Source organism: Vulpes vulpes, chromosome 15 (assembly GCF_048418805.1).
Source record: "Vulpes vulpes isolate BD-2025 chromosome 15, VulVul3, whole genome shotgun sequence".
In the NCBI taxonomy this organism is placed as follows: Eukaryota; Metazoa; Chordata; class Mammalia; order Carnivora; family Canidae; genus Vulpes; species Vulpes vulpes.
This window is the reverse complement of record NC_132794.1, coordinates 94,670,924-94,697,961: the sequence shown is the minus strand read 5'-3', so window position 1 is coordinate 94,697,961 and position 27,038 is coordinate 94,670,924. Positions and strand designations below refer to the sequence as shown.

The window sequence follows — 27,038 nt, the reverse complement described above, 5'->3', positions numbered from 1 at the left end:
AAAGGAGATTATATGCAGAAGCCTAATGTATAAAACTTACGCAGAAGCTGAGTAGTTCTGGCTAAAGTAGGTAAAGGAGACCCAAGGACTGGATCACTAAACACTTTACAGGCTTTTCTGTGAATCACATGGTCCCGGGGGCAAGTAATCTGAACCCCCGTAGAGCTTTCAAGGACACTGTCAGAGAAATCACCAAACCACATAACATTATAGGGTCCTTTCCACTCCAACTTTTCCATAATTCTTTAGTCTAAATGAGAGTATATCAAGTCAGTGCAATATTTTGCCATCATTAAATGATCTTTATGAAATTATACACACATACAGAAAACTATTTTGGTGAGGCATACATAAAAAATAAAGCTCTAAAATGGGCACATAGTATAATGAAAACTTTGTGATAAATTGCTTTCATGTGTACAAAAATTCTAAGATGACAAGAATAAAAAAATGTCATGTTAAAATATTAAACCCCTAATTTAATACAAATTTTAAAACTATTTTATCAATTAAGATGTACACAAAAATGTGGTTTAAAAAACATATACTAGATATATGTATTTTCAAAAGTTTACAATTTCATAATTTCTCAGTGGAGAATGGAACTTAGGATCAGGATACTAGAGAAGATTTGCATCTGTCCGGAGAAAAACCAATAGCTTATCTACTGACAGTGAGTTGCACAGAAATGCACTTAAGCATCTCAAAAAAAGTGCCATATGTTAATAAATCTTCATAAAACATGTATATCATGCCATTCACCTACACAAAAGATGAATGCCCTCCATTAGCTGGAGTGACAAGTCTAAATCACTTCCCCAGTATGTGAGGCCCTACACAATCTAAATTAAGTCTACTTCCAGTTTTATTTTTCACTGCCTCTGAATGCAGATCCTATTGTTCTGGCACAGTGGTTCTGCCTAGCAGGGGCTAGCTCGAGAAGGCTGTTATGCTTCTCAGAGAATATTAGGCAATGTTAGCATAGCCAGAGACATTTCTGGTTGTCACAACTTGGGGAGGGGTAATGTGAACATTTATGGAATAGAGATCAGATCCAGCTAAACCTTTTACAAATGCACAGGACAATCATCCAGACAAAAATGACAAATTGCTGAGGTTGAGCAACCCTACTCTAGCAGAACCATTAACTGCTCTCCAAGCATATCATGACCTCTGCTTTGATCCAACCATTCTCTCTTCCCAGGAAAACCTGCCTCCCTTCCTCACAGTTCAACCCACTACTCAGGATTCTCCAATCCCAACTCCTTCAAGAAGCCTTGGCTAAGCATACCAGACTAATCAGAGGCCTGCAGACTCTGAGCAGGGATAACACTTGCTCTAATATTCTTTTGGTGTTTATCATTTCTGGCCGTAATCCGTGGGCAATCCACATGGACTTGTTCTTAACATCTGCATCACATCTGTTAAAACACACATGATCTGATACAGCACCATCTTTAATTTATGGCTTTATAAATTTTATTTAATTTTATTAACATCAAGCCAGAAATAATTTTCTCTAAAAATAATTTTAACAAGTATAATAATAGACATATACTGAGAGCTGGAAAAACAGATCAGAAATGCAAACACCAATGATTAGGCAATGGGATTTGAATGAGAAAAATTAAAAAAAAAAGATATTTAGACATACTCAGCCTTGTTTAGTTTAAAGAGATGCCAAGTTCTATTTGCCACCTAATTAATGAGGATGGTCACTTCTTCCAATTCTCTGCTTTTAAGTTGTTTTATTATTAATTTTATAGCTAATATTTATTAAGTACTTATTATGTGCCAGGATGAGAGGACTGGCATTTAGTCAGGAGGCAGTGGTAAGGTATATCAGCTGGTTCCCCCTCTGACTGATGGGGCTTTGGTCGGAGATGGGGCATTGGTCAGTTTGGTATAATTGTCACACAACTATTAAGAGCAGTGCTCTCCTCCTATGTAGATCCTCAAACCTCTGCAAAAAAATCAATCCCTAGTCCCATCCTATCACATTCTCCTAATCACTTAAAGTTAGTTTAAAGTTTAAAAGACATATTTTTTGTACTGTAAAGTATATAATGGCACCAACTTTGTATGCATGCAGGCAAATTACAGCTACACATCATGGTTACCCAGTTCAATCATGCCAATCTGAAGAGAGATTCTGTGTGCAAAACAGTATTACTATGGCACCGGAAGTGAAAAGTCCTAGGGAAAATGTTAACTAGAAATGTATAGGACCCATATGAAGACAGCTATAAAGCTCTTCTGAAGAACACACAGAAATGGAGTAAAAGAAGAGACAAACCATGTGGCCAAAAATGAAAACCGGATATTGAAAAAGATTCAGTTCTCTCCAAATGAATTCATAGCTTTGCTGCAATTCTAATCAATAGTCTAATTAGCTGCTTTGGTGGGGGTGGGGGTAGATTTGGGAACATAAAGTAATTCCAAATTCATTGGGATAGACAAATGAGTAAGACAAGCCAAGAACAACTTTTTGAAAAAAGAAGTCAGGGTTCTACTTTTGTTTTATTTTGCTAGGTCTTGCAGGAGAGGAGACTTGTCCAGTTAGGCTCTATGCTGTATTATAAACAATAGTTAAACACAGTTAAGGTCCAGCTCAGGGCACAGAGGACCAACCAATCCAGTAGAATAAAAGCTAACTAATGCCACGAACATCAAGGTACCTAACATGACTAGAGCTTCTCTTGCAGTAAATCATCAGAGGAAACGGTTCATGGGCACAGAACTAAGTGGGAACATGTTAATTGGATTTTATTTCACTTTAAAAAAATAGAAATTCTATCAATTCTAAAAAAATCCATCAATATGAATAAGATTATTAATTTATTAAAAAAAGATTATTAATTTATTAAACTGATTATAAAATGGTCACAAGATTATATGGACAACTATTATGAGATTTCTGAAGCATAGTGCCAGAGAACCCTCAGCATTTTTATGCTTGTATATTACCTAATGTATATAACATATACATAGTATATAGTATATGTACTTTATACATAGTATATATTACATACAATGTATATTTAATATATAAAAATATATTACATATATCACTTAATAAAGTTGCATTACAAATCAGAAAACACATAATCACAGTTCAAGGACAGCATCTGACCATGAAATAAAAGAAGACATTATAATGGGAGAAATAAAAAGATTTGATCATTTTTTTTAACTAAGAAGTATGTTAACAATCATAAGGCAATTAAAACCCAAAGAACAAACTGGGTACAATATTGAAACAAAATGAGAATCCATATAAAGAACTCATAATAAAGAAGAAGAAAAAAACAGATGGCCACATAAAAGAAATACAATGGCTAATAAATACTTGAAAACATGTCTAAACTCACCGGTCTGATAAGAAATGCAAATTAATACAAGGAAAATCCATTTTTGCATATTGAATTAGATTACTTTTTTAAATTAAATTTTTATGAGGTGTAGTGAAGTGATGCTTTACTAGTTGGGGTGGAAACTGGCATAAACTTTCTGGAAAACAATTTGGCATGACCACATTATATATATATTGCTTTGGCACTCTAACCTTAAAAAGTATAATAATCAGAGTTTGGACAAATAATTCTTAAAGGTTTTCAAAATAACATTCCAATGCCTTTTATTATAGTAAAAGTTTAGAAGTAAGATCAATGTTAAATGATGAATGATTATGTTACATATCAGCCAATTAGAATATAATGCAGATAATATAAGTTTTAAATTGTATTTGGAAAGTGTAGAGGATGGTACAGGAAAATGTTAAAGTACATTTTTAAATATTTTTAAAAAGATTTTATTTATTTATTCATGAGAGACACAGAGAGAGAGGCAGAGACATAGGCAGAGGGAGAAGCAGGCTCCCTGCAGGGAGCCCAATGTGGGACTTGATCCCGGGCCTCCAGGATCACATCCTGAGCAAAAGGCAGACGCTCAACCGCTGAGCCACCCAGGCATTCCTGTTAAAGTACATTTTTAAAAGATAAAAAATCCTATAAACACCATGATCTTAATTATTATGAAAACTTTGGGATGCCTGGGTGGCTCAGCAGTTGAGCATCTGCCTTTCACTTAGGGCATGATCCTGGAGACCCGGGATCGAGTCCCACATTGGGCTCCCAGCATGGAGCCTGACTCTCCCTCTGCCTATGTCTCTGCCTCTCTCTCTCTGTGTCTTTCATGAATAAATAAATAAATAAATAAATAAATAAATAAATAAATAAATAAATTTTAAAAAAAGAAAACTTAAATTTTTACGTTCAAAATTATATTGTAATAGGGAAAATCTCTGAAGATGTACTTGATTTTTTTTAAGTGGTGTTCTCTGAACAGTGAAATTATAGGTAATTATTTTCTTTTTATTTTCCTGCCTTTCCTTTTAAATGTCTACATAAGCTTTCATTGTGTCTACAATTAGGGGAAAAAATAAGGTAAATGCGTTTGTTTCTTTTTAAAATTATATGTGTAGTTTTGTCATTGCCTCTCCATCTTTCCCCACACACCTAGCCCTTTCTGCTCCAGAACCCTTGTTGGTAAGAGATTCTCTAGAAGGTTTGCATCCTTTCCAAGCTCTTCCAGGCTTTATACCCTATATGGACTGGTCTGTATCTCCCCCACCCAAATTCAGATGTTGATGCTCTAATCCCTAAGGATTGGTGTCCTTATAAGAAGAGCCACCAGAGCTTGCTCTCCCTCTCCACCATGGGAGGGCACAGCAAGAAGGTGACCATCTACAAGCCAGGAAGAGAGCTCTCACAAGAAACTGAGTATACTGGCACCTTGCTCTCAGACTTCTGACCTCCAGGAATATGAAAAAATAAATTTCTGTTGTTCATACTGCCCAGTCTATGGTATTTCATTATGACAGGCCCAGCAGACTAATATACACCCCTAGCCCAAGCTGTAACAGAACATTCCTACAGTTCCTCAATGAGAAAAAGAGTGACTCCTGTCAGAAACCCTGTATCCAACCCGCATTTTAAACAGCCTCCAAGCCTTCAATTTGGTGTTTTCTCCTTGGGTTGCTTGGCTCACCATTCTTCTCTTCCTTTTCTCCTTAGGCCTCTTCCTGACTCACCAATTCTCCTACTCCCTATTAGTGAGGCTGCAGAACAATTCATTACTATCCATATGTACACTCTCCCCACTTCTTCATGTAAGGAGCAAGCCCTGCATGAGCAATCTGGGCTTCAGAGTAGTCAAGGTGCTCTACTTTACACAGGATCTCTCCTGACCTGGCCCTCACAGGACAATTACCATCTCAAATCTCCCCAACTGTGAGGACAATCAAACTTACTCTCCTCTGAAAGTTTATTTAACAGTGAGATTCCACTGTCTCTGAGCTGAATGAATATTCTCATGCCTTACACATAATCATCTGGGTGGAATAAGCATTTGTAAGTCATGTGTCTAATTCCAAAGACACCAGCCAAAGCTAGGGAAAGAAGGAGAAATGGTATTTCCATTGTGTTCTAGAATTTTTCTTATACTGGATTAGGTGAGTACTGTGGCTATCTTTGAATTCTGTGTAACACACACAAATATTTTCAGATATGCCAAGGTCTAGTCAAGTATGATGTCGTCTCCTCATAATAGAGAAGTCATTAAGTACATAGCTCCATATGTCTCCTTATTTCCTGTCTGTCATAGAACACATATGTGCTCAGCATCATTGTCACATGAGTCCAACATATCTTGACTTCATTCAAAATGGTGAGCATTCTATCTCCTCAGGGCACTGGCTGACTACCATGTATAGCTTTTGAGTATTGTGCTTGCTCTTAGCATTAACATAGGTCTTCTGAGGCCAAGATGCAACCAGACATACAGAATGGGCAGCCCCCATCAGCCAAGTAGAAACTGATTTCTGCTTGCAAGCTGAGTTTTCACATCTCCCCTCCTGACCTTGCATGTATTATTTTGAATGTAATGCATTTTTAAATTGCCGCACCGTTTTAAAAATGTAAGGGAGAGCTGAATTAAATATTATTTGTGGCATACCCTGGTTTGCAAAGGGCCTCTAAATCTGATCTCTTATATCAGGTCGATGCTTAAATCCCATTACTTGAGATTGCAAATGACTGTGTTTGCAAAATTGTAGATGCACATTTAGAGGCAGCTTCAAAAATTCAGGCCATGATGTTAACTTTGTTTGAAAAGTCCTTGCTTTTCCAGGAAGCAATCTTACATGATCCCGCCTGTTCCTTAACTCTGTCTCTGTCGTGGACAATGTATTAATAGCCTAAAGATGACTCGCCATGTAGTTCTTCAGGAATTATAGTTTAGGGTCTAAATGAGTTCCTGGATGAGTAAAAGGAGGCCATTTTTGAAGCAAAACATAGGATACAATTTCAGAACATGTGAGATCTACAGAGTTCAAATTGAGGTAAAGGTGCAAGAGGGTTCACACCAACCATGTTATCTCAAGGTAATCACTCCCTATTTTTACCTCCTGCTTCTCTGCCCAATGTCTTCTACATCCACAGCTGCTACTATGCAGAGATGGGGAGGCCTAGGATCCAGACATGAGGGAGGTTTTGCCTTAGGGGAAATTAACACTTCTCCAAAATGGCACGTGCACACTTTTTATGTGACAGACTACCATAAAACTTAGCAGCTAGAAGCAGCAAATATTTATTATCTTCCTGTTTCTATGGGTCAGGAATCAGGATGTGACTCAAGTGGGTTCCTCTGTCTCAAGGTCCCTCACAAGGCTTCAATCAATGTGTTGGCCATGGCTGCAGTCTTAACTGAAGGGATCAGCAGAGAAGGAACTGCTTCCAAGCATGCTCATGTGATTGTTGGCAGGGTTCAGCTGTTCTCTGTTGGAACGGAGCTATTGGGCTGAGGCTCTCTGTTCCCCACTGACTAGTGGCTGGAGACCTCCCCCAGATATTTGCCACATGGGCCTCTCCACAGTGCAGCTCACGACATGGCAGCTTGCTTTGGTCAATCAAGCAAGAGAGCACACTTAAGATGAAAACCACTCTGAATCCAAATCTCTGAAGTAACATCTCAACACCTCACTTGAGGTGCTGAGAATAGTGAATAGAGTCTATTCACTAGACTCAAGTCACTAAATTCAGTCAAACTCAAAGAGAGGGAACTATACAATGGGGGTGGTCCCCAGAAGACAGAGACCACCAGGGGCCATTTTGGAAAATGCTTGCCACAAGGAGGAAATATTAACCACAAATAGACTTATGTTTGCATGTGCTCTTGGTGGGAATGTATGTTAGCACACAACTTTGATAATTTTTGTTTTTGAGAGATAAAGAAAGCACATGTGAGCAAAGGGTAGGGCAGAGGGAGAGGTTGAGAGAGAATCTTAAGCAGGCTCCACACCCAGCATGGAGCCCAAAGAAGGACTCAATATTTATGACCCTGAGATCATGACCTGAGACAAAATCAAGAGTCAGACACAGAACTGAGTCACACCACGTGTCCCAGCTCTGATAATATTTTTAATGACAGGTATTAAAGATACTCAGAGTGTATGTATTTTGATGTAATTACTTCCTTTCTGGTGGTGATCAAGCCAAAAATATTAAGCTCTAACAATTACCAATTCCTTCTCCTCCATGTTCTAAGGGATGTGTGCCTGACAAATATTACACTGCTAGAGGGGTGAGGTGAGAGTGATGGGTGAAGAAGCAAAGAACAGAGGGTAGGTCACCAGATAAAAGAGAAGCCTGTGAATTTGGGTACGGAGGTGTAGATGTGGGGAGGAGGAGAGCTCTGGAAGGGCACCGCTCTGACAATAAGCCCATAGAAAGAGATGGAGAAGATGAGAAAGTAACCCAGGATGATTAGGACTTAGGGATACAAATACAGACAATGGAGTTTTAGGAAGACTCACTCTGTGCTGTGTGATACAATGCTTCTTTGCAACCCATTTAAGAAAATGTTCAGTAAAAAGTAGCACTGCACTGAAATGCTTTCAGTACTGAATTTGGGTCATAAATATTTAAATGTGACACTCTGCTGAGACTGGGAAAAACGCAATCAAAGTTTTCACTTGGGTTACCCAGACACTAGTGCAAGAAAACAATCCTAGATGTTAAAGACATGCACAGGGACACCTGGGTGGCTCAGTGGTTGAGCATCTGCCTTTGGCTCAGGTCATGATCGTGGGTTCCTGAGATCAAGTCCCACATCAGGCTCCCCACAGAGAGTTTGCTACTCCCTCTGCCTATGGCTCTGCCTCTCTCTGTCTATCATGAATGAATGAATGAATGAATGAATGAATGAATGAATAAATAAATTAATCTTTAAAAATATGCACAAAATAGTAATGAAACTGTTATTTATGGTAATCAAATATGTGTAAATTTCCAATGGCCAATAAAAATAAAACACAGTAATATCGTATGTATCTTTATATAATGAAGTATTGCATACACAATTAAAAATGATGGTTATAAAGATTTTATAATAACATAACATTTGCTATAATAGAACATTAAGAGGAGAAAAAGTAGATTGTAGAAATTCACATGTAATGTGTGTAGGCTACATATAAATGAGCATATGCAGACAAAAATAAACTGGGAAAAATAAGGACAATAGAAGCTTGGAAAGATATGATTATAATAAGACTTTTAGTCTGTTGTCTTTCCATATCATCCCTTTCTCCTTTAAAAGGCATTTTCCTTGGACCTTCTATCTGTTTTTCCATTTTTCCTACCCTCCTCCATGGCCTTTCTGAAAACCAGAAGAGAAGCTGCTGGCACAGCCATCACCAGAAATCTACAGTGAGTATACTGGCCTTAAAGTATAATAGACATGTGGAGCCTATCCTAACTGTCCCTACACACCAGCCACTAATCAGCCTGCAACCAGGCATCATAACAGCTCAAAAGACAAGTCCTCAAGGAAATTTCTTGCTGTACCCTCTAAAGTGTGCTGATCTAAACCCAGTTCTACATCAATTGACTCCTTATAGGGTTTCTTACTCTCAAGAGCAGTAGCTGTTGCACCCAAACATTCCAGAAAAGGATTAAGAGTTTAAAGTCCCTGATGCTTTAGGATGTATTACCTCATCAGAATACCCTCCTGCAGTGATGGCAAGAAATTGGAACAAAAAGACTCTGATCTTTCAGGAGACAGAATAATGAATGGCAAGTTAATAAGGAAGAGATATTGGAGATATTCCTTCTCTCTTTCACAATACTATACAAGCAAATGGCATCAGACCAGAGGCACTCAGAGGCCAGGCCAGTTACACGAGAAGAAGGTAAACACCTAGGAAGCGTGAGGGTCCATAAAGGCAAAGCTGTGAACCACAACAAGAATTCACATTGGATGTGCAAAGAAAACAATCTTCCCGCTGCAGAATGCACCTGACTGTTAAATATCTCCCAATGGAAGAGTGGAAATACTATTCATTTGCAGCTCAGTAGGGTATTTTAAAAAAAAACAAAAACAAAAGAAAACACATACTTTTCCCCCATGATAGCTTTGCCCAAGCAGATGAGAAAGGGATTATATTAAGACACACATTCCACTTTTGTGCTCTGCTTGCAAATTATAATTGCTGAAGTAGTTGGGGGTGATAAATGGGAACATAAGACAGGCCCGGTGATCTGCCTGTTAACTAGGTATCAAATGAAAAGTTCACATACAAAGAAAAAGTTTTCATGTCAGTCAGTACTATTCTTTGGGTATGCATCGCATAGCTGAATAGCTCTATAATGTAAGATTCCTAGGTGACCTCCCTTGATGGGGTTAGAACATCTGGAATTCACAAAGAAAATTTTATCTCCAGATAAAGCTTTTATTATTGCTGCTAATGAATATTATGCCCCATGCCCTGCCTAACTCAAAGGCACTGTGGGGCACTAAGGAGAAAATGGATAATAATGGCAGCCCCTTACTATTCCCAACATACATTCACAGCCATTACAGCAAATATGAGGCATGTGTGGTCAGTTCTTCCTCCCGCATCCTTCACAAAAATCACTTCTGGATCACAGTGTTTTTTCCACAAATCTCTTCCAGGTGCTACATTCCATTAACTGAAGGCACCATGGGGAAAAAACCCTTTCATTCACAATGGATCTATCCCTACACAATTTCAAATTTCCAAATTATAGACAACAATATTTGGGTGATATTACTTGTGAATTGCACGTTCACTCTATTTGTCCACATACAAAATAAAAGTATTAACATCATCCTTCATTTCAATGTCTTGTTTTTAATTTAGCATGACTGCACTCCCTCCAGTGTGCCCCACTGTTCCCAATACCACATCACTACACCATCCCTCCCAGAGAAGTATTTTTAGGTCTTTTGTTGTTGTTGTTGATTTGTTTTGGTTGTACCACTTCACAAGAATAATGATTCAATAAAGAGTAGAGGGCAGTAGAGATTAGGCTGAGAAGTGGATCTTTCATAGTAAATTAGATCCAATCAATTGTTATCAGATGTCCACAGTTATAAAAATCTCACCATGCATGGGAAACAAATTTATGTCTCAGAAAAATAATATCACTTAGGTTCCATGGTCTTTGGAAATGCTAATAAGCACAATTTTTAATGACTTATAATGTACAAATTATAAATCTGATATGAAAACGGAAGAGATGAAATTGCCAAATGTCCAATTGATCATATCTGGTCCTTTAAATAACCTTATGAAATTGAAAGAAGAATCATGTTCCCATTACAGAGATGAGGGAACCACAGCTTGAAGAGCCCTTATGTTAGCCAGAGCGGGGCTCTACACACCAGACAGATGCAGGCTTTGTCTTTTCTCAAGGAGGTTCCAAATGAATGTTTCTACTCCTAACCCATATAGGCTATGTCTCTTCTATACACATGGCTTAGAGCTTTATATAGATGTGTATTTTGTCACTGGTAGAAAAATGTCTGTGTAAAATGAGCTCTTCCACTGCAACTCCTATGACACCTAGAAGAATAATCATGGCAATTAAACATCAGAAACGAAGAAGTGATAATTATGAAGATGGAATCTCCAGCTACCACTTGGCTAGCCAGTATGGGCACTAACGTTTATATTTCCCCATGGGGGCATATATGAAAGAATCACAGAGTGCAGGAGAGATGAAATACAATTATCAGGACCTGGGGATTTATTCTTTCTGCTACACAAAGGAAGGGGGAGGGCAGACCGCAGCTGGAACCTTCTCTTCCTGTTCTTTGCAAAACATAGGAAAATGCTGCCCCTCATCCACTTAATTTAATTTCCCTCAGAAATGATGACAAGGCTCATCCAGTCTATTGTACTTTCCTTTTCCATCAACTTGACTTCCTAGTCAGCTTATAGCCTCACCATCTCAAGAATCTGTTCCAGAAATAGCAGAGTGATTTTTTTTTTCTTTTCGAGAAAAGAAATTACCTAGGAAGCACGCATCCATGTGTTTAATATGGAAGCACGCATCCATGTGTGCTGGTCCCTCTAGTCACATAGCTGGAATATCAGGGAAACAAGTATTTTCTTTTTCTGCCTTACTCTATTAATAAATCTTAATAGTTCAAAATACAGACCAAATAAGTATAATAATACTGTAGACCAAATAACAATTGGTCTGAAATGGGCAAAATAAGTGAAGATAGTCCAGGTGTTGAGTCAAGAGCACTAAAATCCCACACACACCCACTTAACTGTGTGTAATCGGTACATGGGTACACAGTGCATTTTCACAGGAAACTTCTGCAATTAGCTTTCTGAATTCTAGTCATAGTTTTGTGGGACAGAAGGGGCTAGATGGAGCCATTGTTTTCAAAGATGTTGGTGTGAATAAAGTACTCATCAACATCCCCCACTACACACACACATACACACCATCCCCACAAAAATGGCTATCTCATGAATCTTTAAGGGCATTGAATTAAGGTGCTTAAAAAGAGATATGAAATAGAGACTACTTTAAAAGATTAATTCTGGTTTTGTTTTAATTAAGCATATAATTAAGCATATTAAACACATGGATGCGTGCTTCCTAATCTCTATTCCTTTGGCCATACCTCTGCTAAAATGAAAGCCAGATATAAGTAAGAAGCGCTTTCACATTGCAGCATGGAAGAATAAAATATAAAATTATACCAAATCAGATTTAGCTTGCTACAGCTAAGGTAAAAATAGCACATTCATCTATAGGAACACCAATTAATAAAAACACTTTCTGATAGGGGGAGGGCTAATTTTCCATTTGGAACATATATTCATTCACTCTTTAAAAAGGCTTTTCAAAATGCGCTCCACAGAAGTTGTTCTAAAGGATTCATCATGTGTGACATGAGAAGAGATTCTGTAGTGAAATAAGTTTGGGAAGCCTCTTCAGTCAGGGCTTCTCCAGAGTCTTAAATATCCTAACATGAACCCTGTGTCTTCCATAAGTCAGAGTTAAATAGTCAGGACTTAAAATTACTTGACCATAAAATGCTTAAGGAAGGAGAAGCATTTTGTGGAACTAGTGTTCTTTAGAGTAAATTTTACAAAATACTATTTTTAGAATGGGTACATAAAATGTATACTCTTCTCAAACAAAGGGAGATTAGCACACAGCTAAGTGCACCTGGTCATGACCTTCTCATGGAGCAGCCTAGCCCAGTGCTTCTCAAACTTTAATGTACACACTGAATCACTAGGGACCGTGTTACATGCAGACTCCCACTCAGGAAGTCCTTCTTGAGATTTCTAACAAGTTCCCACGTGATGCTGATGCTGCCAGTCCATGAACCCCACTCAGCAAAGGGCTAGAACACACGTGTCTCCAAGTGCTGAAGGTGTCCAGTATTATCCTGAGTGTTACGCTCTCTGACAATTCTTTATCCAAGAGGGTAGTGGATATGTGGGTGGAGCTTACCAGTAAAACCTGTTGGGTGTGATACGTTCGTGCATAAGTTGCCACCGTCTTCCAAAGTCCATGGAGCTGTAGAGCTGCAAAACAATGAAGTGAGGAAAGCATAAGTATCAAGGGCACTGTCAACATAAATATATGTGGTATCCCCCTGGATAAGGACATTCCAGCGTACTAGACTGCCTAACACACCCAACTAGGCACTCGTTTTATCTAGATAGAAATCTGCTATGTTTATCACGGTGCCTTCTCGAGCACCAAGTAGGTGCTCAATATATATCCAAACAACTGCTGTTTTTTGAGCTGAGTGTAAATCCTTTCTGATGTCACCCATCATTCAGGAGGAAAGCCATTCATAAAATTCTTATTTTTCTTCAAATTCTATCAAGTCTTTAGCTACACAATTTTAAATTTTAAAACAATTCAGCAAAATTTATTTAAAATTATTTATTGAATATCTCCTACATGTAAGGCACTCTGATGGCTATGAAGATAAAGAAGAGGTAGATTCTGTATTCTCAGGGAAATGAAATACATGTAAAAATACTCATCAGCCAATATTATGTGCAAAATATTGTGCTATTCGAGTTTTATCTCTCCCTGCTCCTATATATAATCAAAACGAAATGGACTCTTCACTGCCAATAATGGTACCACACTTATTTATACTGCCATTTCTTCACAGAGATAAGGTCATGCTTACACTAAGTAAACATTACACAAGTGTGGCTTCCTCCACAAAACCTTTTCCAACCACTTCAATCCACTCATCTTTCTCCCTTCTCAATTCACTGCACTCATCTTTGGTTTCCACTGAGCACTTATCATGAGGTAATACGTGGTTATGCCTTTTAGATTGGTATGTATTATTTAGTTGTGTTTATATTCCTTCAATACATATAAAGTGATCACTAAATATCTGTTGAATAAATCAATAATTAACATAGGCATGTAAGGATGGATACCAACTCATGGTATGAGAAAAAATTCTAGAAGAACCTCAAGACTTTGGAAAAATAAAGAACTCCCAGCATGGCTAATAAAGTCAGATTCTACACTCACTTACTTTATGGATGTAGAGTCTGACCCCTTTTTAACATATAAGGGAAAGGCCAGCATTCCTATAACAGACTAGCCAAGAGAATGGGGCTTATTTTTAATTGTGTACATGGAAGTATAATAGTTCTGAGTGATAATGTAAATAATAATAATAATAATAATAGGTGGACCACATTGCTCATTCACATACATTTGAGCCTTATAAGAACACTGTAAAGAAGGCAAGGTAGTTATAACGAACTTGAATCCTTGTTCTCAAGCATTTTCTAATCCACCAGGAATCAACCATTCCCTGCCCTGCCTTTGGCCCTATAACCACTAATGGCCTTTGGCCTAATCAACCACTCCCTATAAACTAGGCACCATTACTATTTTTACTATCTGCCTCTAAGAAGCTGTTCACACCAAGGCAATCAATACTGGTTGGTATGCCCCTCCCCTCATCCGGCTATGAGTCATAAAAGGGGCAGGAATCATGTCCAATTCACCTTTGTCTAATAGTGGTTATACAATGCCATACAGGTGAGCACACAAACCTTCTATTTCACAATTAAATTCAGTTTTATGGATGTTAAGTTTTGGTCAAAAGAAAAGAACTAGGATTTATGTTTTCTGATATCTAGCTCCCATCTTCTTCCATGGAATCATGGTGCCTAGTTTATAATGAGAATTCTATTATGTTTCTGTTCTTCACACTTGCACAGGTGGGGAAACTGGGAAAGGTAGAAATAGATGGGATTCAAGTTTATAGACATGGGGTCAGATGAAGTATCTTGCCATTATCACATCCCCAGTAGTGTTCACCTACGGGGATGCGCTGTCTGGCACACCATACCCAGGTAACACTGCCACCTCTAAAGTTCATAAAGTCCATAATCTTGCAACCCATACAGAAATAATTTTTGTAGGAAATTCTGGTCATCTCAAATAAGATCTGGGGGGACTTGAAGTTTTAGCCCATTTCAATTTAATTCAAATATTTATTGGACATTGGCACCATGAACTACATAAAAATATCTTTTTGTCCAATATATAGTAGAGAGATGTGTGCATGTGTGATATATTATTACATATATATCATATGTAATATGTAAATATATATATTATATATATATATATATTTGATAAATGTCCTACAAGGTAGTTAAGGAGATATATTAGCATTCTGATTTTATAGATGAAGATACTGATGCTTGGTTCTACAAAGTGACTGTAAGAACTATATGAAAACCAAGATGTCAATCCTGATTTAGCTTATCACAGTTTATACTGTACTTGCCAGCTCTACTCTCATAGTATTTACCCAAATTGGGTTCCCATTCCATCAGTAAGTGCTAACTACTATGTGTATTCAACTCTGCATATGGGAAAAATAGGCAAAATTACCCCTTGTCATCCTTTGTCCCCTTCTTTATTCACCAACTTAATGAAGAAAACATACATAGCTTATGCTATTAAATTGTAGAACATACAGAATTACATTCAGCTCTTCAGAAAACAAAAATGACAACCTTTTCCTGAACCTCAAATATACATACAAAGTCTCTATTTGGTTTTGCCCTGTCCACACCACCTAACTCTACAGGTCTAGATATATTGCTCCAGGAAGCCTCATCATTCCATTTCCACCCCTGTTAATATTATCCATCTCTCAACTTATACACAAATGACTTTCAAATATACGTACACAACACCAAAGGGGAAAGTGGGCAAAAGACAAGCTCTAGAAGTAGAGAAATGGGCAAGATTAACAAGAATGGAAATGGAACAATGAGCCTTCCTGGAGCAATATAGCTAAACCTAGGCCTTTGGAGATAGGTGATGTGGACAGCAGAGGGGTTGGTAGAGATTTTACAGGATGAGGAAAAAAAAAAAGAACAAAGATGTCAGTATGGTCAAGGTCTTGAACTTCGTTTATGGAGAAGCTTTTAAGAGGAAGGAGAGATGTGATGACTGTCACTGGCTAAAAGGAGGTGGAGGTTGTCCATTTTCTTGTCTCTCTTTCTATACATCCAACTATTTGTGACTCATCCTATATTTATCTGTATGTATATTTATACTGGAGATGGTGTTGGGATGAAGGAGAGAGTTGGTGAGGACCAGACTACTGCATTGGAAAGGAAATATCCTTATATTTTATTGCAAACCCTGAGATTTCCATCCAGAGTTTTAAGAAATGGGTCACTCCTTCCCATGGCAGGTGTCTGAGAGACAGATGCTCAGACATAAGACACATGTTTCCCAATTAAATACAGAAGAGACTTTGGTTGGAGCCTTCTATAATCCAAAGATACCAGACTCTTTGTCAGGCCAGATTCCAATCATAGAAGCAAAGCCCCACATTCCTTCCAATAAAACCCAGCATGATTATGTCTTTCTCTGCGGTAAACTCTAGAGACAAGCCAAGGAAGAATCATGAGGGTCACCCTGACACTGCTGGAGCCTCAATCCTCCAGAGAAATGATCAGTCCTTCTGTCACAGAGGATTCAGGAGTAGCAGAATGCCTCCGCTACAGCTCCTGCTAGGACTCACCCTTGGGAGAAGCATGGCTCCTCTCGTCTCCTGCTCTTCCTAACGGAGAAAGAAGAGATCAGCTCCTGATCTCCACATCCAAGCCTGTTCCACCTCCTGCCTTTCTTGTCTCTGGTTTTGCTTTTTCAGCTCTTCTGTTTGACTGATGGGAAAAAAATTAAATTGAATTCTCTGCCTAGAGGCTGATTCAGATGAAGAGAAAGAGCAGGCTTCTATTCATTAAGAGCCTTTGGTTAGCTACCTTGTCTCTCCATCTCCAGTAAGTTTCTGAGTCTGAAATGAATTTTATTCTCCCACACACTGGATCCTTGCAGCCTCTCCATTCGTATACGTGTTCATCCATTTCTTCCTTCCTCCCTTCAGTCACTAAAAGTGTATCAAGCAACCACTCTGCTTTAAGCTCTGAACTAAGTGCTTGAATTACAAAGGTCAAAAACATCATGAACCATGGAAGACAGAAATTCAGACAATTACACTGTCATGCAATGTATGTCACGATGGTATTGCTAGTTATCTCTGTAAGAGTAAGATTGGAGGCCATTGGTATTTTTTCTTTTGCATATCTGGGTCTTTAAAATTATTAGGCACATGTGTTACTTTAGTAATTAAAAAAGCTCTAACACTCAATGAGAAATAAAACATTTAGGGGCAGCCCGGGTGGCTCAGTAGTTTAGCACTGCCTTCAGCCCAGGGTGTGATCCTGGAGACCCGGGATCCAGTCCCATGTCAGGCTCCCTGCATGGGGCCTGCTTCTCCCTCTGCCAGTGTCTGTGCCTCATTCTCTGTGTCTCTCATGAATAAATAAATAAAATCTTAAAAAAAAATTTAGGCAACCATTCGTGTTACAATGTCATTTAATGATATGAAAATGCTTATATTAATTATTTTAAAATCTATTATAAAACATGCATACATTGACACTAACTTTATTTAAAGCATTCTAAAAACTTGAAACATATTAGAAGCAATATGCCAAAATATTAGCAGGGGTTATTTCTGAATTATGGCACTCCGGATAACACTACTTTTTAAATCTTTCTATCATTTTCAGATTCCTTTACAATGGATGCAATATTTCAGTAGTAATATAAGCCAATGTTTTATCCTATTTATATTTTTAGAATTATAAATTCTAATCTTTTTTTAAAAAAGATTTTATTTATTTATTCATGAGAGACACACAGAGAGAGAGGCAGCGACACAGGCAGAGGGAGAAGCAGGTTCCATTCAGGGAGTCCGACATGGGACTCGATCCTGGGTCTCCAGGATCACACCCTGGACTGCAGGCAGCACTAAACTGCTGCTCCACCAGGGCTGCCCTAATTTCTAATCCTAATGTATACATTATATGTACCTTCAAAACTACCTTTTAAAAGGACAAAAAATAAAATTCCAATTTCTTTCCATGAGGGACCTGGAATCAGACAAAGCAATATGGGATTTTCCACAGAATCGTATTACATAGGGATCATCATGAGTAGAGGTGAATTCTTCTTAGGACAAGCAATGTATTAGTTCTTACACTGTTTAAATAGTCCTGCATGGTTTCAACCCAACATGTTTCATGCAACACTAAAATGAAGCAGGTTTTCGAAATAATAAACATCCTCAGAAACATTTCTTATTTAGGGGTGCCTGGGTGGCTCAGTTGGTTAATCCTCCAACTCTTGATTTCAGCTCAGGTCATGATCTCAGGTTCCTGGGATGCAGCCCTGCATCAGCCTCTGTGCTCAGCAGGGAATCTGCTTGTCCTTCTCCCCTTGCATTCTCTCTCTCTCTCTCTCTCTCTCTCTCTCTCAAAAATAAATAAAATATTTTAAAATTTTCTTGTTTATAAAAAGTTACATATATGAGACTGTTCTCCACATTCCGCCTCATGGCGCCCCCTCCTCCCTTCAAGGATGACATTCCTGGACCTTTACCAGAGAACAATCTAGATCTTCTCCCTTCCCTTCTTCCCCTATGTGTCCTGATTTCATATCTCTTAACAAGCACGTATTCAGTGGAAAGACACACACTGAAAGCCCTAAATGAATCATTGGAACAGATGGAAAATATGAAAGAACATGTTCTTTTCCTTATTGATCCAGTTATTAGTTCCCTAATTACATCAGCCTGCCAGGGAAAAGCATCTGAACGCAAAAGAACTAGAGGCAATTTAATCAATGTAATATTCCACAAAAGGAACAACAAGTTGTATCTGGAAAGCTTAAGTCCAAAGAATGATACGACTGCATGAGGAGGTTATTGCTTCAACTGTTTCCCCCCAAAAAAGATATGTTGAAGTCCTAGCCTCTAGCACCTCAGAATGTGGACTTATTTGAAAATAAGGTCTTTGCAGATGTAACCAAGTTCAAATGAGGTCAGGGTGGGCCCTAATTCAATATGCTTGATACACTCATAAGGATAAACTTGGACACATAGACAGGAACAGATGGAAGACAATGTGAATACAGGGAGAGAAAGCCACGTGACGACAGAGGATTGAAGTGAGGTATCCACAAGCCATGGGATGGCAAGGACTAACGAATCATCAGAAGCAAGGAAGAGGCAAAGAATGGCTCCCCTTTATAAATTTCAGAGGAACATGGCTCTGCCATGAACCTGGATTTTGGACTTCTGGCCTCCAGAACTGTAGGACAAAAAATTTCTGTTGTCCTAAGTCACCTAATTCGAGGTACTCTGTTATAGCAGCCCATGTGAAACTAACATAATTGATCCTTGAACAACATGGGTTTGAACTGCATGCATTCACTTATACACTTACAAAGATTTTTTTATTTCAATAAATGCAGTCCACTGCTGTAAATTATTTTTTATTCCTTGATTTTTTTATTTTTTTCCTTATGATTTTAATATTTTTCTTTTGGTTGCTTTATTGTAAGAATACAGTGTATAATATATGTCACACACAAAATATGTGGTCATTGACTGTTTACATCATCAGAGGTTTCCAGCTTACAATGGGCTATTAGTAGTTAAGCTTTTAAGGAGTCAAAATTATATATGGATTTTAAACTGCACAGGGGATCAGTGCCCCTAACCCTTGCGTTGTTTAAGGGTCAGCTGTACAAGCATCTTACACCTACCACCAAGAGTAGTGATGACAGATCTTGCTACATTTCTCTGTTTTTATGTCTCTACTCCTATACACTTAGTTGTAAGACCAGAAGTCTGGTGTATGACCAGATTGTTGAATCTGTGAATAAAAGCCTAAATCTCATTTGCCTATATATTTCTCTTCTAGACATTTTCACCACACCCCTAAGGATAGTATTTCCTAAGAATAAATATGAATTAATAATGACCATATGGTGGTAACCAGACATACTCAGAAGAGGCAACAAACTATGCATTTTATGGAAGCTTTTGGTGATCCAGCCAGATTCCCTAGAGCCAGCATATCATCAAGAGGGAAGAATAGTTTGGAACACATTTATATAAAAGCTCTCCCCTGTAGCAAATTCAAACCTAATGTACATCTGTCCTGATTTTTTTTTCTCAAAACCAGTGGAATTTAGGTAGCATTCTACTGAATTGTGGTCATGATGGTCTTTGTCTTTCAAGTAAAATGAGGCTGGTTTCTGATAAAAATTAGCTTTCTGCACTTGTTTCCTTGGTAGCCATGGAGGGAGTGGTAGGGCGTGGCTGGGCTATGTAGGACTACAGGGAGAATCCACTGGGTTTGGTAGTCTTTATAATAGGCAGGAGAGAAACCCAAGTCACATAAACAGAGTCCTTTCCAACATGTGTGTCTTTGGTTCCTTCCTCAGATATCCCCCCCCCCAAAAAAAAAAATCCTCCCTTCATAACTGGTGGGGACAGTCCAACCCAATGTGGTTCTAAGCTCTGGGTATTTAAGTAAGAGCTTCTGTCCTCAGTAGCTTTTTCCCTTTTCCCTTGACAGATATAAGGTTTCTATACCATAAATACATTTATTTATAAAATAAGCATTCACCTAGTCGTGCCGTTTTTTTGTAGAAGGCAACATTTTTTCTTCTTGAAGATTTCTAACCATAGATGTTTTCTTTCTCTCAAATGGTTTAGATCAGTCATTCCTTTGTCTAACAAATATTGATCAAATGTCTATTAACAACCAAGCACTGTTCAATGGGTTTAGGATACATCAATGAACTAGACAAAAGCCTCATCCTCAGGGATCTTACTTTCCAGTAGAGATCAGGAATTCAAATGCCCTCAAGTCTGTAGTGTGAATATGTGAGGGAAGTGTAAGAAAAATGGTACCATTGTCTGTATTCTTTAGACACATGATCATTTTGCTAACCTTTCACACACTAAGAAACTTTCTTCACTTACTCAAGAACATGATTTTCCTTATTTGTATAGAAACATTTGCCACTTTGAGGGCTATTCTGTTGTTTTCCTGCTTTTGATAAAGACACAAGCTCAAAAATATTGTGTTTTCCTCTCAAATTAAGGAAAACAGGTCAAGTGTGATAAAATGTTTGGTAGATGACATTTTCCCACAATACCAGGGAGAAAAGAATCCAGAAAGCTCAGGTTCCATTTAAGAGGGCTTAGCTATTCCTTAACTGGACAAAGAAAGCGAATCTAGTGTGGTCAGGCTTTATAATTTTTCAAGAGGACTGATATTTCAGATTTTTATGAAAAATCTTTGTATTTTTCAGTTTGAGCAAACATTTAAAAAATTTAAAATGTATTGCTGGGCAAATAAGATGTCTTGATCCAGCTGGCCAGATGCTGCCTGAGAGCCACAAATTTGTCACCCGAATCTTAGCATCATTGTTGTACGAATGCCTGAAGGAGAGAATGGGACTATTTGACCTTGATGTAGGGTTATCAGATTTAGCAAATAAAATACATAAAGCCCAGGTAATTTGATTTCAGACGAAAAATGAATAATTTTTTGTGTATGTCTCATGTAACAGTAGGGATCTGCTGATGTTTTTTAAAACATTATTGTTTATCTGAAATTCAAATTTAGCTGTGTTTTATCTATGTGTCCTTTATTTTATCTGGCAACACTCCCTTAAAGTCTCTCCCATTCCATTTCTAAGCATCTGAATCATAAGACACATCCCCTTACACTATGCATCTCAGTTATTTGACATTGGATGTCCCCAAGTGAACAAAAGAAACTCAAAAGTATTGTAAATACTCCCTGTAGCCTATTAACTCACATCACTTTACTCAACTTATTTAGTATTCCTTAAGCACCTAGCATGTGCTAGGCTCAGTGCCAGGTGTGATGATACAAAGATGAGTAACACCAAGTTCCCCGATCTCCAGAAATGCAAAACTTTGATGAGAAGACAAACATGTCAACAGGTAAGTACCACACAACACAACGAGGCCCATGCCCACAGAGGTGGACGACAGCTGAGGGAATGCATGGAAGGAGTGGTCCGTGCTGCTGGGTCGGGCACTGTGCCATGAGCTGAGTCATAATGAGTGAGTAGGAGCTTGCCTGAAGGATAAGTTCCCCCAAAACACTGCAGCTAACAAAGGTGAAAAATTCTGGTCATTAGGAAAGATGTTGGAAATAAAGCAGAAACATTATCTCATCCTCCTCCAAAAGTATCATTTGCTTGGCCCTGGATCAGTGCACATTGGTCTAACTGCCACATCAAAAAAGAAAGAATAGAGAAGGAAAAGGAGCCAAGAAAGGTCATTTAAAGGATCTAAGAGGAAGAGGAGGAAACAACTGCATGAGACTATGGGTGTGCGTGTAAAATGAAGGCTTCGAGATGAGTAGCAAGAGTGAAGACTGTAAGAGCAGGAAAGTAGAGGTAGATACACCCTCATTCCTCGAATTCTGAAACACCCCCCCCCAAAAAAAAAACCCAAAAGAGGCAAGATTAAAACACTGAACTACTTCTAAAAGCATAAAATTCATTAGTAGGAAGTTGGTAAGAAAGTCACAGGACATCCTATAAACCAGATCAGTCACAAATTAAGACTCCATGCTTCTCAGAGTTGTTCATCAAAAAATTTCTGATGGCCAAAGGGAATACAGCATCCCACCAGGAATCTGAGGCTTTGGTTATAAGTATCTGAAAGAAGGATAAATTTCCTCAAATCTCTAAACTCTTAACTTAAATTCCCATGGATATTTTATAGTCTATGCTACCATATATCTGTGCTTAGAATACAAGACAATTTTTTTTTTTACAAATTTTCAGGTGAGGTGGACCCTCTAGAAAAACACTCTATAACCTATTATACTTACTCCCTTGTGCCACTGCCCCTCAGGGGTGCATTTTTGAGCCAAATTTAAAGAAGCGGGAGAAGTGACACCAAGAATGTCTGGGGCAGGGCAGCCTGGGTGGCTCAGCGGTTTAGCGCCGCGTTCAGCCCTGGGTGGGATCGAGTCCCACATCGGGCTCCCTGCATGGAGCCTGCTTCTCCCTCTGCCGGTGTCCCTGCCTCTCTCTCTGTGTATCTCTCATGAATAAATAAATAAAATCTTTAAAAAAAGAAAAAAGAAGAATGTCTGGTCCATCATTAGGGCCCAGGTGCTATTGATGGGAGTGACTCACCTATCTCAAGTGTGTCTCATACAAGGTGACCACAAAAGGGGTTTGGTCATTTCTTGGTACCTATGACAACTAGACTCTCGGACTTGAAATGAGAAGAAACCCTATGGGCAAGATTTCCATATCCTTAATTATAATGAACAAGGGAGAGGAAAATATGCAGTGTGGGTGATGCCATACTTGCAAGAAAGCAATTCCATCTGACCCTGTCAGCTAACATAGCAAGTCTCACTTTGGGAATGAATGGCTTTTGTATGACTCTTTAGACTTATCCTCCTAACTATGACTCCAATGCCAACTGGACATGCAGAAACTAGCTCGTAATGGGACTAATGTCTATACTCTGTCAAAGAGGTGACACCATGCTCATACTCCACCTGTCTTTCTCTCTAGGATTCTCTTCTCCCTGCTTATTTTCCAAGTTCCAATCATACTGGTTTTCATTTAGCTTCTCAAACATGTCATGGACCTTCCAGTCTCAGGGCTTTTGCATGTGCTGTCCCCTCTACCTAAAATGCTCTCCTCCTACCCTGCATTTCTCCCTCTTTCCATTCATGTACTAAACTGCTATTCAAACGTCAGGTATCAGCAGAAATAACACTTCCTAAAGGAAGCCCTTTTTAGTTACCTCCTGCCCAGGTACCTCCTCCTATCCCCATGGCTCTCTAGTCTCTTATTTCATAATATTCATCAAAGTATGAAATTACAGGAACTCCCAGCTGGCTCGGTCAGCCGAGCATCCGACTCTTGGTTTCAGCTCAGGTCATGATCTTGGGGTCATGAAATCAAGCCCTGCGTCAGGCTCCAGGCTCAGCACAGAATCTGCTTGTTGCTCTCCATCCCCCTCTACCCTCCCTCTCCTCAAATAAATAATAAATAAAATATTTTTAAAAATACTAAAAATATATGAAATTACATATTCATGTATTATATGACTGATTCCTATCTCTCTTTGTAGATAGCAGGGTTTGCTACCTTAAAAACCCCAATGTTTAATACCATGCCAAATACAGGAAAATAAATATTCACTGTATGAATACATAAATATTCCTTTCCAAGTCTTTTAAAATGCTATTCTTTCCACCCAAAAGCCCCCTGCTTCCCTTCTTAAATTTGTCTAAAATCTACCCTTCTTTCCATATTAATTCAAACTGTCTCCCTTACATGATGCCATCTATGGGCATGCATGGCCAAAAGAGGCAAGATGACAACAGGAGAACTGAAGAACTACTTTTCAAACCAAATTCATACAACTCATCACCGTAAGGTGCCACTAAGAAGGGAAAAATACCCTATAAACAGTATCTCTGTTCTCAGTGTCCAACCAGATTCTAACAACAGCTTTCTCTTATAAGTTTTTGAATTGCTTTTATTTAATTCAATCTAACAGTGATCCATTCACACATTTGTTTATACAGCAAAACTTCAAGTAGTCTCTTCAAATTGATTAGAGGTTCCTGGATAACAGGAATCCCCTCTGAAATCTTGAATCCGCCCCCTTCAAAGAAATTGCACCTCAGATGCTAGACAACATAGAATCAGAGAATAGCAAACTTTTGTAGCTGAGACTGAATCATCTGGACTGCTGTCTTTATGCACAGGGAACCTACAGCTCAGAGAACCTCGGTGACTTGCCTGCAGTCCCACACCTAGTGAGCAGTGGAGCTGGAATTCAAACCCAAGGTCTTGACTCCCATCTCACTGCTCTTTGTACTGCATGTGCTGTCTTTTTTAAATTACCTGCATGACTTTAAAAGAAAAACAAGTTAATATAACCTCACAGGAACAGCGGCTCATTTGGGTATGCCATGCATGAATGACACTGTACCTTGAATCTATCCAGCATTTTTATTTACAAGTCATTCTCACAATTCACTTTATCCTCTTTTATACTGAAGAGCATTTTTCTGAGCCAACAGTCATATAAAACAATCTTATAAACAATTTACATAGTATTACTCAAATCCATTCTTTTGTCTCCACAATCCTATTCTCTTGACCATTTTGCTTTGCAATCAGGTTCTATTCATTTTTATATATTACGATTCAGAAACATCTCATAATAAGCAGCGCCCTTTGAACACAAAGGTTGGTATTCCTCTGTGAGTTGACTTTATTGTTCTGACTCACATCCCTCCACCCTTATCTGTGTTTTCTCTCTCCTTAATGATTTTGGTTTCATACCATATCCTGTTATTAAATCCACTTGATTACCTATTTTCATGGCCTTTTCACTATATCCAATTTGTCCTTAATTCCTTTCCAGATTCAGATTTGTTTTTCCTTCCTAAAAGCCTGAGTCTAAAAGAGACATGAAGAACTTAAATCTCTTGGCATTAGGTCATTTATTTAATTTAAATTACCTCCTCAAAAGTATCAAAACAATGATACCTGCCCTCAGTTTGGAAGAAATAAAGACTTCACTATCCCTAACATATGAAATACCATTTAAAACATACCTCTAGGTAGACATTTCAATATGCACATGGTTTTACTATTAATATATAGCCAAAATTTTTAAAGTTCATTCAAATTCAAGATATTCAAGGAAAAACAATGTGTACTTCAAAGGCTATTCTTTCAGAAGCATAAGGGGAAAAAAGAAACTAACATTTATAGAGGATTTGCCCCAACAGGCATTTTTGTATATGCTTTCTAATTTAAATGACACGAATTAAATAGTTTGATGGTTATTTCTGTCCACACATCTGGGAGGAGAACACAGAGGCTTCATGGGTTTTGTAATTTTTTAAAAGATTTTATTTATTTATTCATGAGAGACACAGAGTGAGAGGCAGAGACATAGGCATAGGGAGAAGGAGGCTCCATGCAGGAAGCCCAATGTGGGACTCGATCCTGGCACCCCAGGATCATGCCGTGAGCCAAAGGCAGACGCTCAACCGCTGAGCCACCCAGGCATCCGGGATTTTATAAATTTGATCAAGACCTCAAAGCACATTCCAGAACATCTAATTCCAAAACCACTATTCACTGTTTTTTTTTTTTTTATGTTATTTACTTATTTACAGAGAGAGTGGAGGGAGGGGAAGAGGGAGAAGGAGAGAGATCTCAGGCAGATTCCCTGATGAGGTGGAGCTTAATATCAGAACCCTGAGATCATGATCTGAGCCAAAACCAAGAACCAAACACTTAACCAAGTGAGCCATCCAGGTGCCCCAAACCACTATTTATTCTAAAATACTTGGGTGTCATTGAGAAATGAGTGTTTGCAAGGAAACTTCCTGAAGTGTGATGGAGTTCAAATTATGTCCTAGGAGAAGTTGTAGAAACTGAGATTACTAGCACAGAAAAATGACCAAAAAGCAAAGAGGTTTGTAACTGTTTGCAAATGTAGGAAAACATTCTTCCATGGAAGGACAGTGGAACTTTCTTTTGTGCTGCAATAGAGGATAGAAGTAAGACCAAAAGGCCAAATCTAAATGGAAGTAAATACTGGCTAGATATGGGGATCCCTGGGTGGCGCAGCGGTTTGGCGCCTGCCTTTGGCCCAGGGCGCGATCCTGGAGACCCGGGATCAAATCCCACGTCGGGCTCCCGGTGCATGGAGCCTGCTTCTCCCTCTGCCTGTGTCTCTGCCTCTCTCTCTCTATCTCTCTGTGACTATCATAAATAAATAAAAATTAAAAAAAAATACTGGCTAGATGTAAGAAATAATATTCTAATGGAAAGAACTCTCTGAGCGTGGAAAAGCTGCCTCACAGGGCAACAAGTTCTCTAGGGACCTATGGGATGTGTTTGAATGGAAGATGAATGAGCACTTCGATTAAAGTGATACTATCAGGAAGTTAAAGTGTCAGATGGGGTTAACCCAATGACTTCTTAGGTTCCTTAAGATACAGGAGTTTTGAGTCTTTATCCGAGAAGAGTAATCCAAAGAATAGAACCCAAGAGAATATTACTATTGATGTTCCCTAAACATTTGTAAAAGCTGGCAGATAAATTTTCTTCTAAAGGCACTCAAATGTTGTGGGAAAGGCCCAGGACTGTGGGGCAAGTTTGGTAGACGGATTCAGCCTCCCTATATCTACTGCTTTCATAAAGCAATTCTCAGCCCTTCCCCTCAAG

The 27,038-nt window shown here is 38.6% G+C and overlaps 1 protein-coding gene across 1 annotated transcript in view; it reads right to left on the bottom strand.

Annotated features, from left to right (window-relative positions):
• The window catches only part of SORCS3 (sortilin related VPS10 domain containing receptor 3), a 586,685-nt gene that overhangs the window by 195,906 nt on the left and 363,741 nt on the right, over positions 1–27,038 (bottom strand). Inside the window, exon 5 of the mRNA XM_072739947.1 lies at positions 12,849–12,922. Coding sequence (XP_072596048.1) covers positions 12,849–12,922 — 74 coding nt within the window. The remainder of the gene's footprint in view (positions 1–12,848; positions 12,923–27,038) is intronic.